Below are 19,376 nucleotides of genomic sequence, written 5' to 3'. Positions count from 1 at the left end.
ATTATTATATTACTGTGCAGGTTCTGATACACCTCAGAGCTTTTCAGATTGTGTACTGCCTGAAGCAACCAAGTCGATGAAGTAGCWAAACATGCTACAATATGTAACCTGCATCCTCCCATCCCTTGAGCAAAGTAAGCAGCATAATAATTGTCTCATCTGAGCTTTGTCAGATGGTGTTCCTACGTGTTTCAATCCACAACYCTCAGAGAACCGTGGTAGCTCGTTCTGTTTGCACATAAATAAACYTCGSTTCCYGTTCARGTCTGAAGTCACTCCCATAATTCACGCAYTGCATCATGGAGGCTAAAGGTGGATAACTTGTCCTCTGAAGTTTTTTTTTCCAACTCTCTTGTGCGTTGCTCTGTTAACAGGACACTATGACAAGTGRGTGTTTGCACTTCGTGAAGAAAACAAAGGGGACATGGTCAACGTCGTCAACTACATTTTCTCCCATGCTAAAGTCACAAAGAAGAACCTGCTGGTTACWATGCTGATTGTAAGTATTTGTCTTTATTCATTCAGAACAATTCAGGAACCTATGTATCACAATCATAAATGCATATTATTTCTACCCACTCAGAGAAAAGTCTGATTCTACCATACGTATACTGTATGTCATGAAAGAAATCCTCTTGTTGTTTTTGTATGACACTTTATGGCTTGTATGTCTTCTAACCAAAAACACACATTTAAAAATATGGGGTTTTAGAATCTGCATCAGATTTTTTTCATTCGATGTTGCTTTGTGTGTTTAGGATCAGCTCTGTGGCCGTGATCCCACGCTGACCGATGAACTTATGACCATTTTGACTGAACTCACGCAGCTCAGCAAGACAACCAACGCCAAGGTGGCTCTGCGTGCACGGCAGGTCAGATTTAGTTTCATCATCTTGTTTGCTGTACTGTAAAAAGGACTCAAACTCAAAACAAGTAGAAAAGATGTGCCGCTAGATGCTCAAAAAGCAAAAAATAGAAGCTGTTAATCAAGCTGATTCATTTTGTAATATTTCAAATTTCACCACCAGATGGCGCCACATACTTTCCTTTAAGGCACAGAGTATGTGGTCACATTATTTTTTTTATTTCAGCGTGAAAGAATTAAATTTTTGAAAAACCACAATAAAACTTGTAATTATAATATGCTTCTCACTCCATAGCTGGTAACTAAATGTAGTGTTGAAAGTACTTAAAGTTAGATGCTGTCACAAGATGTCAAAGGATATGTAAGGAGGCATTGTGTTTCAGCTTGTGCCTGAAGGACCTCATTAATCTTCCTCACACAGGTCCTGATAGCTTCCCACCTTCCCTCCTATGAGCTAAGACACAACCAGGTGGAGTCTATCTTCCTCTCTGCCATTGATATGTATGGGCACCAGTTCTGCATTGAGAACTTGCAGGTAGGCGAAAATACAACACAGGCAACAGTTGTAGTTTTATGTATTGCTCCAGAAATTAACAGAGTTCCCAATAAATATTTACTCRTTTTTTTTCTGTTTTAGAAACTCATCCTTTCAGAGACATCCATCTTTGATGTTCTGCCAAACTTTTTCTATCACAGTAATCAGGTGGTCAGGATGGCTGCCCTCGAGGTGAGGCTAATTGTAATCTTAATCTACAAATCAGCTCACCTAAATGTTAATTCATTAAARTTACAGTGTTWTATATATATATATGATGTTCTATTGTTTATCAGGTATATGTTCGCCGAGCATACATTGCCTATGAGCTCAACAGTGTGCAGCATCGACAACTGAAGGACAACACATGTGTAGTAGAGTTTCAGTTCATGCTTCCCACATCACATCCCAACAGGTATAACATATAAAAATTCTCCACATGCAACGTGTTAGCTTTATGTCACCCCTCAGAACCTTATGGCACTGTGGACTCAGCCACTAATGTTCTATTCTAATAGTTATCATAAATTACAACATCATTTAAAGGGGGGATATCATGCAAAATCCACTTTTTTAGCCATTAAATATTTTTGTTGTGTATTTGGAGTCTCTAGGAGTGCAGAAAAGTTGCATTTAGTTTCTCTCGGTGCTGCAAAAATATATTTATTTTCTTTTTGGGTCACATTTTTTAACTCGTTCAGTTTTCTCTCAGACATTTTCTGAACTATTACAGAACTGCCAAATTTTGCGCTCGTCATTTTCAATGCATGACATGTCTCCTTTAATGTGTAGATATTTGTAGTGTGGGTGAAGATGCGCTGTGGTTCAGCTCTCCCAGTCTATAAAAGAAAAACAATCTAATGAAGGTTAAGGTTACTGATGATGATGAGTCGTCATGTTAACTGAATGTCACCCATGGTGCCACGGTCTCTCACCACCATCCTCCTCAGCTTTGTGTTTGTGTTTATTGTTGTTCATGTGCTTTTCCTCATGTGCAAGGCTTAAAGTGTTTTTAGTTTTTGAAAAACCAAAGCAAAACATCCTTGATTTAAAATCTAAGTTGCTCCATCCATCCAGTCATTCATCCACTTTTCCCTCCAAATATTTTCTTTCTTCAAATTTCAAACGTGACTAGATCTTCCTTTAAAATATCTAGTAAAGTAAAAAGCTCTTATCGCTTATCGAACATGATAATCCAAATAAAAATAGAGCTAGATATGAGATTTAGCTTCAACATGCTGATTATTTCAAAAGACTGTCGCATTTTTCCTGTTAGGGGTTTGCATCCAACTCATACAGTTGTTTGATTTGTCTGTGTGTGTATGTTTTGGTGCATTTGCTTGCTGATTCTACTCACTGCTTGTATGTTTTTGTCCTCTTGATATATTTTTCAGAGATTTGTAAAAAATCCCATTTTCTCCTCATTCTTTTGCATGCTTACTTTTGCCTCAAAATTAACTTCCACGTTTGTTCCTCTCTTTGTTCTAAATTTATCCTCGAACAAAGAGATCCTAATATCTCTTGATGCATGTTTTAAAAGGAGTAGTCTGGGAGCAAAATGTGTGCTGTTTAAGTTTAAGTTTTCCAATATTCTGCTGACTTTAGATACTGAAAATATAAAATTACATTATTTTCTAGATCTTGACACACACATTGCTCCGTCATGACTGTCTTCTTCTGTTGAATCCTGACACTAACCACATAGTAATCAATGTTGTTTGATTGCAGAGGGAACATCCCCACTCTCAACAGGTATTGTACACGTTCTTTTCTATTGTGTATACTAACAATTATTGCAGCTGCATGAGCCAAATCTTGTTGAATTGTAGTAATTCTCAATAAAGTTGTTGGTACTAAAAATGTTGGGTGCTTTGAAATTTCCCAAAATGATGTAGCGTGATTAAAAGTGCAATCTTTTTAGAATTTGACTGACAATAGCATGGGCCATTTGGTGTTCTTGTCAAATGTTTTGTTTGTGTGTGTGTGTGTGTGTGTGTCTTTAAAAATCATGTGTTTAGTCCTTATTGTTGCGTCAAAGTGGCTCAATTCTGTAGAGATTTAGAATAACTCGGGGTGTAAAAATGCAAGGTGCTAATAGCAATGGTGAGAGATTTGTTGTACACCAGTAAGACGATCCAGAGCTTAAACTTCTAACTGTCCTGCCAGGAAAATGCCCACTCCAGTCCCGGACAATAAAAAAGCCTTGAAAAGAAACTTGCAGTTATCTAAAGCCCAGGACCTTAAAGTTCATGATACGCAGGACAGTGAATTTAAGGATGATCCTGAGAAGAAAAGTACCTCAGATGGAGAATCTTTTGACAGGTTTGATGCACCAAACCTCTGTTGGTTACTGTGGGTGGAACTTCTGGGATATCTCTGTATCACCAATTAACACTAATCGTTATGGAGCAAAAATATCTAAAGGTTCTCTCTGATGGATCTAGGGTTTCTTGTGCACATGAAAGTAATACTTGTTTTACTTTGACTAACACAAGAACGGTCACCTTTTCCTACTGTGCGGTTACTTTGGAAGCATTTACTTCTCACCCTGAATATTTTTCCATTTTTTCCTTTTAATATTTGGACCTCAAGCAGTTTTTATTCCTTTGAGTTCATAATGCTTGAGACAAATATGTGCTTTTATTATAAATTATTGTATTTTATTATAAAGAACTCCCTCAAAGCAGAGGAATCAAAACGGTTTTGAGGTTCTTAAAGGTGYACTGGGGGAACCATTAGTCAGCCAAATCACATTGCAGGTTTTTATATCGATTCTTTTCTCTGTATATGTTAGGATGTCATTCTCTTCTAACTTGAATCACTATGGCATGGTGCACATGGCCAACGTAAGTGATGTCCTGCTCGACACGTCTTTTACACCGCCTTGTCAGAGAATGGGAGCCATGGTCTCATTCCGCACCTTCCAGGAGTTCACACGGTCAGTTTTAGATTAAAAAATCCAACTTTTTATATAATTATTAATAAGAAATTAAAATAATAAAGTGTGGTTTATATATTTTTGTTTTTTTTTACAGGAACATCAATGATGTGCTGAGTTGCTTTTCTGACTCTCCCCCTACAAGTCCAATGTTCCCAGAAGGAGGCAATCCTGTCTTGTACGGTGAAGAAGACAACAAGGTGAGGAGAACAAACTGCTGCCAGTCACATGGACTTTACAAGTCTGTGAAACTTTAAAAAGAACTGTTTGCGTTTGTCTTCTAGAGCATTCAGGAGGAACCTGTCCACATCCTCAATGTGGCCATAAAGACCGACAGCGACATTGATGATGACAGTCTGGCAGCCATGTTTCGGGAGTTTACTCAGTCAAAGGTGAGGCCTAAAACTTCACGTAAAAGTTGTTTGAAATGCTTTAAATAGATGAACTTATGCTGATATTTATGTTTTTTGTTTTTTTTGTAAGAAATCACTGCTTTTTGAACATGGTATCCGYAGGCTGACTTTCCTTGTGGCACAGAAGGTGAGTGCTTCTATTGGTGATTATTTAAACTAAACTCGATTTCATAATCTTCTTTGTCACCAAATAAACATTTCTTAATTGCATTTACTAGAATGTGACCAAATGAAAAAAGTCCTGCATGTGTCTTTCTTCTTTAATATTTTGTCAACGTTTATGCAGTATTGCATCATTGTGGTAATTGCACTAATAATTTGCATTTAAAATTTAGCTCTCGTTTTTGTCTTTGTATCTCTTCCTGCATGCTTCGCTTTTGCTCAATTTTGATGGTAGGATTTCAGGAAGCAAATCAACTGTGAGGTGGATCAAAGGTTTCATGTAAGTACTGATAAAATGACCGGATGATTATTGCACACCTTACCAAGGAAGTTCATTTTAAATAACCAGTCATGCTGCAAAATATTTCCTCTGTTTAATTGGTTGATTAAAATAAAATTGCTAATTTAAACAAATGAGTTTTTAAATGCCAACCACTTGTTATGGGCTCATATAAATCTTTTTTGTAGAGAAATCATGTTCAGCTGTTAAGATTTGAATAAACAAAACTTTAACAACGTCCAAAACGGTAAATGTTTGGGTTTTGCTAAAGTGTGTTTTGAGTTTTCACCGCACCGTTAAAGCTTCATTAGAGTGAGCTTGGCTTGTTTCATGTGTAATTTTCCACAATCATGTGACCACATATTTCATCATGCATATTTAGGTAGCAGCTGGACCTTCAAGTTCAACCAATTATTTGGAGAACAGCCACTAACATTTACAAAACACCAAAAAGGACAGGGATTCATTCGGGAGAAAAGCTCGTGCCTTTCACCTCTGCTGTCATTTTAACAATACCCTTTGATTTTTCTTTTCACCACACCATAATGAGAGCTAATCAGGCTAACTGTCTCCTTGTTACATAAAGCGTCTTTTGCTAGTTTGCACCATTATGCATGCTCACACCCCCCACCCCCACAAAAAAGGGAAAAAGATTTCTCTATAGCTCTATAATGTTCAGTAAAATGGTATTATTCACAGTGTCAAATCGTTGCAGCGCCAGTTTACAGTGTGTTTACTACAGCGACTCTCTCATCATCGTGTAGGCTGTGAGATGATAAGAGCATCTCCAATCGCTCTGGCATTGTTTGGGCAAGTGGGACACTTGATCTGATAACGTCAAACACCGCTGCCAGGCATTATTCAGAGGCTCGCATGTCTCTGAGGAACGGAGATATTTTATTCATTAGCCTAGTGAGTGGTGCTTGTATATGTAGCCTGTTAACGCAGTGATGATAACTTGCTGCCTTTTGTGAATGCTCTGTGATTCTTTGACAGATAAATTATAGAATAAAAAAATGAGCACAGAGCGTTTTGCATTTAAAGCAGTGCATTAAATTCCATTTTTACTTGTGACTGMGCAATGAAAGTGAAAACCAGACTGGGTAATTTGGTCTGCTATAAGGTTTAAAGCTATTCAGTAAGAGCTCAAGTGAATAAGCATTAAAGCACTTGTTTCTTCTGTTTCTGCCATGTTTTGTGATTCACTTCTTTTTCAGCAGCATTGAATGAAAACATGACTAGTTTAATAATAGTGTGCTATGACTGCTTGTAACAAAAGTAAACAAAAAATCTGTGAAATATTGTCCCCATAGATAACTGTTGCATTTTGGCAAAACAAGAGAAACACGTATTTGTTCTTCAGAGTTTAAACGGTTAAAACAAAATTACACTTAATAAGACCAAAGTGTCAAGATTATATCTTTAATGTTTTTTTACACACATGTAGTTTAGATTGTATCTTTAATGATTTTTTACACGCATGTAGTTTAGATTATATAATGTTCTGTGAGTTTTACCATAATCTGGCCAACTTGGTGTGTAATGCAAGCTTCCTGTCTTTTTTTAAACCATTGTGTCACTCACTGCTAAATAACTGTAAAAGTTATATCTTAAATCCACTTAGAATGCAGTGTAGACTCAGGCTTCCATAAACTGCCAATGCATTTGGCCTCTGACTATTTTTGTTTCCTCTTAAAGCACTGTAGACATGCAAACATGATTAGTAATAATCCATCGACCTGTCTTATTAAGTTTACTGTCAAGGAGTGAGACAGGTGTGTAGTTACTATTGGGACCCTATTGCATCACTGGCAGTAGCTGTAACATTTGTTTTGATCTTGGTTCTCTTTAAATGTCTTATGCAGTTTAAACATCAGTATTTTGTCAGCTTATATTACAAAAGTTACAATGTTTTACTTTGGAAGAAAGGTGATTCATTTTGAAATTGCAGGTATTTGCTCCATTGGTGCCCTTCAAAATTTCTTCAGAAATCTTTTATCCGWTTTATTATTTTTAATGTAAAAAATATGCAGCTACTGTATTTATTACGCAAATGTATTTATTTGTCTATATTTGTTTTATTTACACAGAGGGAATTTCCCAAATTCTTCACATTCCGTGCCAGAGACAAGGTATGTGTTGACTTTAAAAAAAATAAAGTATGACTGTTTATATTTGATTAATATGTATGCTATTGTTATGACATTACCATAAATCCAATGGGTTTGAAAACAACATAGAATGGACACCGACATTTCTCTTTCAGGCTTTGCTTAAATTTATTTCACACCAGTCAGTGATGGCTCTTCTTGACCACTACCCCTAATAGTTTCTTCACAATGGCACCACTAAAACTCACTATCGTAATGAAGTATTTGATTATGTTCCCCATTAAGGAGAAATGACACCCATTAGCAGCTTTGAGATTAAGATGGTTCAGGATTTCATTTACTTGGCACAGCGTTTGACTCGCAGGCATCTTTCAACTTCAATACCCACTTTAGAGTCATGCTAACATCTTCATTTTAAAAGGATTTTAACCTTATATCTTGAGAGAAAATATTATTTTGAATAAACTTGAGGAAACCTTGCAGTATTGTTTAACTCTATGCGGTTTTGTCTTGCCTGTTTTTCAACAGTTCGAGGAGGACAGGATCTATCGGCACTTGGAGCCGGCGTTAGCGTTCCAGTTGGAACTCAACCGTATGCGTAATTTTGCCCTGACTGCCATTCCTTGTGCCAATCACAAGATGCACCTTTACTTGGGCGCGGCCCGCGTGGAGGTGGGCACAGAGGTTACAGACTACCGTTTCTTTGTTCGAGCCATTATCCGTCACTCAGATCTGGTCACAAAGGTGAGAAAACACCAAAAGAACAAGAGTTTCATGAATAATAAAGATTTTTATATATATTTATTCTTCTATGTATATTTGCACCTGTCCATATTTTTAAGGCTTCCATATACTTACTGTACATTTGTATGGTTATTCAATAGGAAGCCTCTTTTGAATACCTTCATAATGAAGCCGAGCGCCTGCTGCTGGAAGCCATGGATGAACTGGAAGTGGCTTTCAACAACACAACAGTACGAACTGACTGCAACCATATTTTCCTCAACTTTGTCCCTACAGTCATCATGGATCCATCAAAGGTTTGCAAAACTGTTACACCCACACATTTTAATATTAACTTTAATGCCAACCCTTTCTAACATTTCTCTGTTGGCTTCAGATTGAGGAGTCCGTGCGCTCCATGGTGATGCGTTACGGCAGCCGTCTGTGGAAGCTTCGTGTCCTGCAGGCTGAGCTGAAAATCAACATCCGCCTGACTCCAACAGGAAAGCAAATTCCCATCCGCCTCTTTCTCACCAATGAATCAGGCTACTATCTAGATATCAGCCTGTATAAGGAGGTCACTGACTCCCGAACGGGACAGGTGGGGCCCAAAGACCGACAGGTGGGGCACTGCTTTTTTTGTCCAGATTCAGGCAAAGGGCTGCAGCTCTGTCCTGGAAACCTAAGCTTCTGGTTGCAAGAAGTATATTCTTAAATTTAAAAAAAATTGTCATTTTTATACATGAATTCAAAGCCCTTTGGATATGTTTATTGTTGTGGAGATCCAGTATGGTTTTGTGCTCTTAGCCTGCTGGACGTTTGTTTTGATTATTTTTCTTGTCGCAGCAGATCAGGTAATATTTGTTTCAACCAGCCATTTGGTCATCACCATCTTTCATCCTGTAGATTTAATCATTAGTACATTAATGTTGAGTATGTTAAATCTGCATAAACAAGAAAAAATAATTTTCTTGATGCATATTTTGTGCTTATTTCATGTTTATTGATCTGTGTTGCCTTTCTTTTTTTTTTTCTTAAAAATGACGTAGTGGAATTATGTGTGTTCAACTGATCATGTTTAGTATTAAATAATTCAGTGATTGTTAGAAATATGAGCTTTTCATATTTCCTACACATTGCAATTTGATTTTAATTTGCGTTGCAACATCTCATAGTCGTCCATATTCTCCTATTTTTTATCTAATCCCAACCTTGTTAAAGAGATCCATATTGTCTATAAATACAGTTAACACATCCTGTTTTCTCCCTAGATAATGTTCCAAGCATATGGAGACAAACAAGGGCCCTTACATGGAATGCTCATCAATACTCCTTATGTCACCAAGGACCTGTTACAGTCCAAACGCTTTCAAGCACAATCTCTGGGCACCACCTATGTTTACGACTTTCCCGAAATGTTCAGACAGGTAACATTCAAAAATGTWCTTTTTGAATGGTTTATTTAGATATTGCTTAGAAATACCAAAAATCTAATACAGTTTATCATATGATGCTTCCTTTTTTTTAATTTTCAGGCTTTGAAAAAGCTGTGGCACTCTAGTCAGGCTTATGCTTACTTACCCAAATGCCCTCTTCCTTCTGAGCTGCTCACCTTTACTGAGCTGGTTTTGGATGCTCAGGGTCAGCTGGTGCAGATGAACCGACTCCCAGGGGGAAATGAGGTCAGTGTTTTAAGATTTAAAAGTAAAATCAAACTCAGTAATCTTGGCATTTTTTATTTATATTTTTGTTTATTTATTTTTTATTTTTGGTCTTCAGTGGTGTTTAAAAGTGTGGTAATTCACAATTTGCCCTGTAGATGTCTCTGTGTTTCTTTTAGTTGTTTTTCTTACACTATTCATTGTTTTTGAACATWTATTTAAGAACAAAATAATGTTTTAAATTTGTTGTCAAAGTACAGTTTCAAGGCTGTAATAGAGCGTAATCTTCCACCCAACATTTTGATTTTGTTGACAAACTCAATCGTATAACATGATTTTAACAAAAAGGACATATTTGCACTTTATTTTTCTCAAAATATCTTCTCATTGTGTATTTGTTTTATTTATTTTGTTTGTTTGTTTGTTCAGATTGGTATGGTGGCATGGCGGATGACATTGCGAACTCCAGAGTATCCAGCAGGACGTGAAATCATAGTGATAAGTAATGATATCACTCACAAGATTGGGTCCTTTGGACCCCAGGAGGACGTGTTGTTCCTGCGAGCTTCGGAGATGGCGAGAGAGTGCAGCATCCCTCGTATCTACATCGCAGCCAACAGCGGCGCCCGCATCGGCCTGGCGGAGGAAATCAGACACATGTTCCACGTGGCCTGGCAGGATCCAACTGATCCTTACAAGGTCGGACCACAGAGTCTCAAACTCATAACAGTCTACTGAAGAATGTTTCTTTTCTAACTGTGTTTTATATTGTTACCTATAATTCTAAAGTTCAGCACCTGTTTTACACCCTTTACTCCAGACATCCTCCTGGTGTTTGTTCATTTTTTGTAGTGTTTTTTAATTGATATGTGTAAACATTTACATGTAATCTGCTTTATACTTTCTGCAACTGCTTTGTTTTTTGCCCTCACTTATTACGTGTTGCCTTGCATCAATAACTTCTATATCTGTGTTGTGATTGCTGTATTCTCTACAGGGTTTCAAGTATCTCTACCTCACCCCTCAAGATTACAAAAAGGTCTCCGCTCTAAACTCTGTACATTGTGAACATGTAGAAGATGAGGGAGAATCCAGGTAATTCATTTTTTAAAATACGTACTACAGTACTTGTTATATACAAAAATGACATTATAAACCGCTGTTATATCAGTCAGGCACAAATGATTTTGTTTGTAATTGCATGAGCTTCAAACAGGCAAATCGAGTCAATGTCACATCTGGTTTTGGTGGAATAAATATTAGGGCGGCACGATATCAGGAAAACCTGCGATGTGTGATARGTTTCTTGATTTTGCGATGACTGTATGACTTGTGATGAATGAACAAATATTTACGTATGCAGTGTTGACYTCTTTCTGCTCTGTTTTCAGAGCAAAACAACAACTAAWACATAATTTCCATTACAACATGACAGTTTTATTTTTATAAAGTGCAGCTAGACACAGCTGCTGTAGTAGCAGTGAAACAACCAACTGCATGCAATATAGTTTCTTAATGACTTTAAAACATTGCCCCAAAAAACATTTTCTGTTGCTCTAAATAGTGAAAAATGCCCCTTGCTATCATTTTTTTAAGAATTAATAAAAACACGTTTAAATAAGTTAAATAATTTAAAATGAAAGTTAACAAATCAAATCCAACTGCAAATGATCTAATTGAAGTTAACCAACATTTTCTCKACTGACCAAGTGGTTATGATTTGATGTGGTATCTCTYGTCCATTTTGTTTATCGGACTGATGCTGACAAAACGCATAAATGCAAACATCTGAGCCAACCATTTATTATAATTTATGCRATGTTTTGCSWTATGRTTATTGARAATAAATTTGCGATATATTGTGCAGYCCTAATAAATATCGTGTTGCACAGGTACAAGATTACAGACATCATCGGAAAAGAGGAAGGTCTGGGTGTTGAGAATCTGAGAGGGTCTGGAATGATTGCAGGAGAGTCTTCTCTGGCTTATGAGGAGATAATCACCATGAATCTGGTAAGGCTAATTTTGTGTTTGAAAAGCACATCAATCCATATAGTCTGCTCCTTGACCACTTGTGTGACATAGAAGAAGCTGAAAAGCTGCCAGGTGGATACTTTACATGCATCTTGAAGCTTCAAGATGCTTTTTGCTCTCACAGGTCACGTGTCGAGCCATAGGTATRGGAGCTTATCTTGTGAGGCTCGGACAGAGAACTATTCAAGTGGACAACTCTCATATTATCCTTACAGGAGCAGGGGCCCTCAACAAGGTAAAATGATCTGAAAACAGCATTTCGGTGCAGCACAAATATAATTTGCTTTGATTGTGATGGTGATACGAGTGATGTCCCACAAAACATAAATCTACTTTTTCATGAAAAAATCTCTAAAATAAATGTTTTGATAACACATTTTTTAGAATTTCTTAGTGTGTGTAAAACAAAGCACGAATAGAAGACAAAAGTTTARGCGTGCCACTTATATAAAATAAAGAAATTAGTCGGCTATGACTTTTGTGGTGTGTTCCTACTCGCTGATTGAGCAATTTTAAGGCTCTCTCCTTTTTCTCTGCTCTGTTCTACAAGGATTCCCTTTCCGATCGCAGCCACAGGCCTTCCTGCCACTCAGAGTGGAATAATTGAAAGCGAACCATGAAGCTGTATTTGCATAGAAATAGAGTGACATGCCAGAGGCTGCAGTGCAGGACACCCATATCATTTGTTTTTAATCAAAATGAAAAGTTTTGCTGATGCAGATTGTTTTTTTTTCTGCGTACAAATGATGAGCGTGTGTGTGTATGTGTCAGCATGCTTCACTACCTCCTCCTGTCTTGCTTTCCATTTTCTGTCCTTGTCAGTGCATCAGGATGACTCCATTTCAAATTAGGTGACAGATTACAAAAATGGTAAACCAGGCAAATGGCCCAATGATGGTACTTCTATTTGGTAGAAATTATTTTTAGATTGTTTGGTTTTATTTGTAGGTGTATGGATGACCTTTTTTATACATCTCCATAATATAGAGATGTTATGTTGTTGTTAGTTAGTTCACAATTATTGAATAATTTTTAAAGATTCAGTTGAACAAACAGAACAAGAGAAATTCAAGGGATCTTTTTTCCTGCTCATCTATCATGTGGTTTACTGGTTATTAACTGAAAGTTAATAGGAAGCAGCAGGCGGCCACTCAGAGATCATCATTTCATTAGCTGCTAGAAACTGCTCATTTTTTCATGGGGACTGGATAGTAACTACTGCCACAAATACCCCAGTGAGCTGTTGCTAGCATTTGGCCTCTCGTTTTCTTGCTCCCAGTCATCTCCCTCAGTTTCTCCTCCTCCTCTCTCTGCCATGGAATCTTAATGAATCCGGCGATGGCCGGAGGCTCAGGGGTTTTGTGTATGTCAAGGTGACTGTAATGTTTCTTGGGGCTGCCGCCTCTCCTGACAGCTTTAGGAGAGTGCCCTAGATTTGTAGCCAGATACATAACCATTAATGGTAATAAAGAAAGTAAATGATGGCTGGAAAGGTGAGCACTGAGGGTAGGGATTGAGCTCTACTCTGATTTTTATGGAACCATGTCAGCGCCCAGCCACCTGTTCTTAGCTGCTTATGAAAATAGYGTGGGCAGGGAGTGGGATTTTATGGCTTCAGGTTAGCGTATGAGCAATGTGCTGMTAAAAGAAGTTAGGTGGCTTCCAACTTATAAAACAGTCAGTTTTACAACTTTTTTGTCTGGAAGATTCAGAACACACATCATTAAATTTGATTTAAGCTGATCAAATGAAAACAAAATTGAATTTAAAATATGTGTTTTGGTAGACAACAGGTGCGCAAATTCACATCATCTGGATATTATTTTGATTGATTCATTGAGTCCATTTTAGACAACAAACAGAAGATTTTCAATCGCATGCTAAAATGATCAATACTGCTGTAGTGTTGCAATCTTAGGCATGTTTTAGATGAATGTACCTTTTAAAACTTGTTACTTGTGTGTTTTATTGCAAAAGTTTAGAATCTGAGAAAAAAATAACTAATGTTTATTAATCCCCACATTTGTCTTTTTCATATTAGGTCCTGGGCAGAGAAGTTTACACATCCAACAATCAGCTTGGTGGCATTCAGATAATGCACAACAACGGTGTGACCCACAGCACTGTCTGTGATGATTTTGAGGGAGTTTTTACTTTGTTGCAGTGGCTGTCCTACATGCCCAAGGTAACAACATCTATATAAATTCACTCATCCAAATTTTAGGGATGACTCTGAATTTGTTTTAATACAAAATAATGACACTCTGTATTTTTTTTAAGTGTATGTCTAGCCCGGTACCCATCCTCTGTGCAAAGGATCCCATAGATCGGGCAGTAGAGTTTGTACCGACTAAGACTCCTTATGATCCCCGCTGGATGTTGGCAGGACGTCCCAACCAGAGTGAGTTACTGTCACAGCGATGGGGAAAACCCCACTCCTCATTTTAAGTTTTCTTTGTTAATAAATATTGATATACGGTTTGATAGAGAAAATCTAGTTCCTGCACTTCATGGTGAAAGGCAGGAACATCAGAGGCAATGAAGATTTTAATGAAATGAGTCAATACTCGTTTTTTGTMTTGGAACCTATTTTCAGCCAGTCTAACGAGCAAGTTTCACTCAGTAAATWATCACACAGCTCCTGTGTGCAGTTAGATTGGCAGTGCAAATTAACTTCAACCTTTAAGTAACTACCTTTTATTAGGGAGTTTTCAGCGATTAGAATCACACTAACAAGAGTGTTTTTAAGTGTCTGATCATATCTAAACAACACAGAGATGTAAACACTATAAATTGGTAATAGTCGCACAACAGAAAGTAACAGACATACAAAAAAAATCACATAACAATAAGAAATGTAAATATCAAGATTATAGTCCACATCAAAATATAAATTGTTTGTTTTCTCATGTTTACATTGCTGTGACATTTGAATTTTATTAGTCAGACATTCAGAACAATTACTTATTTACTATCGATTCTAATTGTAAAAGAAATGTTATCCTGAAGAAGGGTTAGTTACCAAAATTTTGCTATATTTATTTATGTTTTGCTAGTTTTACACAGTTCAATAACTTTGTCTTGTTACTTTCAATTTGTTCCTCCTCTGGGGCACCTGTTAAGAATAAAAAGAAACTAGAATTACAAATAAAATAAAAAGGCCCTGCATTACATCTAAGCTTTGACACTGGACTTGGTAATATGACTTATAACTAATATCTCAATAATTAGTTTTTTATTGCAATACATACTGTAGCTTTGTTTTAAAATTTGCTTCAAGCAGTTGCATAAATATTCAGTTTAGTCCTATAATTCATCAAATATGCCAGTGTGYAGATTCAAATTCATCGTTCTGTATTTGGTTTTTACATTTATATACAGAATAGAAAATCTAAATGAAATAAATGTAGCAAACTTCTTATTTTGAACCAACTTTGAACCTTTTTTTTGTGGCCTAGTTTTAAAAGATCTTTAACAAAGACAGTTGATGCAACGGCAGGAAAATATGCTTATAACTGGAAAAACCTGCAAAAGGTCTTTCAAACCCAAATAAATTTAAAAAGCACAGTTTCTGATTGATTTGTGTTTGTAACAAAAAAAGTAAAAAGGAAAACTAGAATGGGAAAACCAGAAACAGATGTCTACATTGTGAACCAACAATAGCATTGATTTCACAGTTCACAAATGAGACACATTTTTTATTTCACTAAAATGAAATAATAGTTTATTACTGTGGAAATTATTTCTTTCATTTTTGATTTTTTTCATTGTAGTAGTAGTAGTATGGGACTGAGTTACCAAATTACAAAGAAACTCATAAATATAGGACATTAAGGGCATAAGTAAAAGTATATGACAAACTTAACTCAGTCAATGAAGATAAAATAAGAATAAAATATTTGTACGCTATGGTTGCAGTATAGTCATTTAATACATTTCATCCAGCCCTGCTTTGTCTTTGAAGATACAATTATTTAGAAAGCTCTTATTTTCTCTTTTAATTATCACTTGTGCCTTTTCAGCAATTGTTCAAAGTCAGTGCCTCATTATTTTAGCCCAACATCCTAACAGTTAATGGGTGAAATAATTCATCATAAGAGACTATTAAACAAATAAGAAAATAAATAATAAAGGTTTAACAACATGCTGTTAAAGGTGAGGTCAGCACCAAAAGTTGATGCAGTGTGTTTTACACTGTGGGTCAGGACTGGGTAGGGTCCACATCAGTGGATGGCAAAAGGATCGGGGGGGAAGTCTGTGTGGGAAGTCAGTCAACAGCTCTGGTAGTGAGGAGTGGCGAGGCTTAATTGAATGGTAACCTCAGAGGCTGGGCTTGTTTCTCAGGGTGTGCAAGCAGAAAAAGAGCTGAGCAAGCCTACTTATACAATCATCCATCATAGTTGCTGCCAAGATTACAGATCTAGAAAGGGGGTGTGGGGGTAAAAAAAAGGCAAGACTAAATGTGAAAGTTAAGTCAGGAGTTATAGAAATACCATGGGATGATCATTGGTTCTAATGGAATTAGTGTAACACAGGCACACAAGTACTAAAACTTTCTGCACTCACTATCTCACTACTGTTTTCCCTTTTTTTAATAAAAAGATCCAAAGGGTTCGTGGCAAAGCGGTTTCTTTGATCATAGCTCTTTCATGGAGATCATGCAGCCTTGGGCTCAGAGCGTGGTGGTAGGCAGAGCCAGGTAAGTTCCAAATAAAACAAAAACCCTCTTGCATCATTGTGTTAAGCTTCTAAAACATTTTCTAAGTGTCTCCTTGATGTTGGTGCCGAATGGCCGCCTTTTACAGACTGGGTGGGATACCCACTGGTGTTGTTGCTGTTGAAACCAGGTCCGTGGAGTTGTCAATTCCTGCTGACCCGGCTAATTTAGACTCTGAAGCAAAGGTGATTTCCACTCAGTGCGAACAGGTACAAAAATACTTACATACGACAAGTTATTAATACTGTTTACCATCTTTATTTAGATCATCCAGCAGGCAGGACAGGTGTGGTTCCCAGACTCTGCTTTCAAAACAGCCCAGGCCATTAAGGACCTGAACCGAGAGGGCTTACCTCTCATTGTTTTCGCCAACTGGAGGGGCTTTTCTGGAGGAATGAAAGGTGTCTTTGCTTCCTTATTAGTCAGTCTATATCAGATTAAACCTAGTGTTTTACTAACATGAATTTATTCATTTTTTTCCAGATATGTATGACCAGGTGATAAAGTTTGGGGCCTACATAGTGGATGGGCTGAGGGAGTACAAACAGCCAGTTCTGGTTTACATCCCCCCTCAGGCTGAGCTGAGGGGAGGCTCCTGGGTGGTCATAGACCCCACCATCAACCCCCGTCACATGGAGATGTACGCCGACAAGGACAGCCGGTGAGTTCAGCAGAACAATGTCATGTAAATTTTGTAGCAAATGAGCTCGGTTTCCACTTGAATGCCTTGTGTGTTCAGAGGAGGGGTGTTGGAGCCTGAAGGAACGGTGGAGATCAAGTTTAGGAAGAAGGACCTGGTGAAAACCATGAGAAGAATAGATCCTGTCTACATGGTTTTGGCTGAGAGACTGGGTGAGTTTCCACCCTTTAATTCTAAGCATTGCTTTCTTTTTATTAAACAGGCAGCTTTTTGTCCCACCCACTCAACCTTGTCCTTATTTTAGCGGAAGGAGCGATGCATCAGGAGGGACCATGTGTGCTTTCACCATCCCGCTTTATTTGGTGTCGATTGTGTCATCTTTACTGCACTTCCCCCGGGAGACGTGTCAATCACAGCCCCCCTCAGATCAATCACCAGCTCTCCTGTGCAGACTATTGATTTTAGTTTGAGCCAATTCTACATTAGGATTGGCGCTTTGGGCGAAACCGGTGGGTTGTTGTGGAGGGCTGGAGAGCTTTCAGATTGGAATTGACAAAAAAAAATCAGCAAGGGGTTTAAAGGAGCTCCTAAACAAAATGGTGTCAGACAGAGTTGATTCTTCGCTCTCTTCTCATGTGGGATTGATGTTAATGGGATAAGGTGATAAGGAAAGGTCAACATACTGAGGGAATGCTGTGGGAGGACAGAATATTTCTCTCAGGTTRAAACACCACCTAATATTCTTTTTCTTTTAAATAATAATAGTTTTATAAAATCAGCGGTTCTTCAAACTCCAACAGGAACTCCAGAACTGAGCCCCGCTGACCGAAAGGAACTGGAGACTAAGCTTAAGGAGCGTGAGGAGTTCTTGTTGCCCATCTACCATCAAGTGGCCGTGCAGTTTGCAGACCTCCACGACACGCCGGGTCGCATGCAAGAAAAGGGTGTCATCACAGTGAGTAGATAAGAGCTTCGTGTTTTGCTTCAGTAGCAATGTGCAAGAAGTGAAGGAGACGAAAAGCCCAGCGGCGAGCATCAGTCTCGCTGCTGCTGCACCTGTCGAGTGAATAATGTTTGGTCTCACCCGCCTGCGAAACTCGTCCTCGTAATTATCTCCTGATGACCCTGGTCAATCACCTTCGCAACTACAGAGCAGCCGCCGGCAGCCCCATCTCATTCCACACCTCCATACTTCTATCTTTCACACACACGCTTTTTACTCACATGACCAGAAGGGTGTTTCATGGTTGGATGGCAGTTGGTATTTTATTACTCACAGTATGCACTGAAGAATATTTTTATTGGGCTTCATATTTACCTCAACGCGCCTACAGAAATGTCTGAGTGTTGCTTCTTAAAAAACAACTTGAGGTGTTTGGGACCTCTTAATTCAGAGTTTATATTTCTTTAATACACATTTCTGCACTCAGTTTTTACACTTCCATCAAACATCCATGCAAAAATAAGAAAAAAACATCCCCGCTTTATCGTAAATAAGGCTTTAGGTTAGTTTTTTTTTTTTACACACGGCCTGGAATTATACTCTTACCACTGTCAGAAAATACACACAATAAAAACATTAAACAGATCAGAAAAAAGCAAAAACTATCCATATTTTACCTTGTATTTACAATTTGGCTTGAATTGGTACACCAACTGGTTGTGCTTTTTTCTTCTTCTTCTTCTCTAAGGACATCCTCGAATGGCAGACGTCACGTCAGTTCTTCTACTGGCGTCTGCGGCGTTTGCTGCTGGAGGACACGGTGACGAAAAAGATCCAAGCAGCCAACAGCGAGCTGACAGATGGGCAGATCCAGGCGATGCTGCGCCGCTGGTTTGTGGAGGCCGAGGGGACCGTTAAGGTAAAATCCAAAGCACCATTTTAACTTCTGTTGTCGAGTTGCCTATTTTTTAAGTGGCTTGGAGTACTAAATAGTTTGCTAAACATTGGAATGGTATAAGAAACCTATAATATTCTGTAAAGAATTGTCAGTTCTTAAACTGAGAACTATTATGATAAACATTTTAATCTGTTTAAAAAGGTCTGAGGAAGAATTTTATTTTTTATTGCTTATATAAAAAAGTTTGCTTCATCTGAAACATTTAAGTGTGACAAACATACACTCACCAGCCACTTTATTAGGTACACCTGTCCAACTGCTCGTTAACACTTAATTTCTAATCAGCCAATCACATGGCGGCAACTCAGTGCATTTAGGCATGTAGACATGGGCTGTGTCCAAAACGACAGGACGGGTCCTCCGAAGGTCGAATTTGTCGGCCGCATACGTCACAGC

The 19,376-nt window shown here is 37.9% G+C and overlaps 1 protein-coding gene across 6 annotated transcripts in view; it reads left to right on the top strand.

The window, feature by feature from the left end:
- The window catches only part of acaca (acetyl-CoA carboxylase alpha), a 34,921-nt gene that overhangs the window by 11,948 nt on the left and 3,597 nt on the right, over positions 1 to 19,376 (top strand). Inside the window, exons 23-53 of one of the 6 annotated variants that reach the window (XM_014006822.1) lie at positions 375 to 499; positions 759 to 872; positions 1,287 to 1,400; positions 1,503 to 1,592; positions 1,697 to 1,815; positions 3,129 to 3,152; positions 3,567 to 3,722; positions 4,195 to 4,338; positions 4,436 to 4,538; positions 4,623 to 4,730; positions 4,822 to 4,878; positions 5,149 to 5,193; positions 7,284 to 7,325; positions 7,833 to 8,048; positions 8,189 to 8,344; positions 8,425 to 8,649; positions 9,299 to 9,454; positions 9,563 to 9,709; positions 10,118 to 10,387; positions 10,686 to 10,783; positions 11,581 to 11,701; positions 11,847 to 11,957; positions 13,764 to 13,907; positions 14,003 to 14,123; positions 16,325 to 16,421; positions 16,528 to 16,624; positions 16,705 to 16,840; positions 16,923 to 17,100; positions 17,179 to 17,291; positions 17,880 to 18,034; positions 18,771 to 18,941. In XM_014006822.1, coding sequence (XP_013862276.1) covers positions 375 to 499; positions 759 to 872; positions 1,287 to 1,400; positions 1,503 to 1,592; positions 1,697 to 1,815; positions 3,129 to 3,152; positions 3,567 to 3,722; positions 4,195 to 4,338; positions 4,436 to 4,538; positions 4,623 to 4,730; positions 4,822 to 4,878; positions 5,149 to 5,193; positions 7,284 to 7,325; positions 7,833 to 8,048; positions 8,189 to 8,344; positions 8,425 to 8,649; positions 9,299 to 9,454; positions 9,563 to 9,709; positions 10,118 to 10,387; positions 10,686 to 10,783; positions 11,581 to 11,701; positions 11,847 to 11,957; positions 13,764 to 13,907; positions 14,003 to 14,123; positions 16,325 to 16,421; positions 16,528 to 16,624; positions 16,705 to 16,840; positions 16,923 to 17,100; positions 17,179 to 17,291; positions 17,880 to 18,034; positions 18,771 to 18,941 — 3,953 coding nt within the window. The remainder of the gene's footprint in view (positions 1 to 374; positions 500 to 758; positions 873 to 1,286; positions 1,401 to 1,502; positions 1,593 to 1,696; positions 1,816 to 3,128; positions 3,153 to 3,566; positions 3,723 to 4,194; positions 4,339 to 4,435; positions 4,539 to 4,622; positions 4,731 to 4,821; positions 4,879 to 5,148; positions 5,194 to 7,283; positions 7,326 to 7,832; positions 8,049 to 8,188; positions 8,345 to 8,424; positions 8,650 to 9,298; positions 9,455 to 9,562; positions 9,710 to 10,117; positions 10,388 to 10,685; positions 10,784 to 11,580; positions 11,702 to 11,846; positions 11,958 to 13,763; positions 13,908 to 14,002; positions 14,124 to 16,324; positions 16,422 to 16,527; positions 16,625 to 16,704; positions 16,841 to 16,922; positions 17,101 to 17,178; positions 17,292 to 17,879; positions 18,035 to 18,770; positions 18,942 to 19,376) is intronic. The other 5 variants (XM_014006824.1, XM_014006823.1, XM_014006825.1 and 2 more) reach the window with 5 other exon arrangements.

This window comes from Austrofundulus limnaeus, unplaced genomic scaffold, assembly GCF_001266775.1.
Source record: "Austrofundulus limnaeus strain Quisiro unplaced genomic scaffold, Austrofundulus_limnaeus-1.0 Scaffold37, whole genome shotgun sequence".
Classification (NCBI taxonomy): Eukaryota; Metazoa; Chordata; class Actinopteri; order Cyprinodontiformes; family Rivulidae; genus Austrofundulus; species Austrofundulus limnaeus.
Note: the sequence above shows the minus strand (reverse complement) of the source record. Positions and strands in the feature narration are given on the sequence as shown.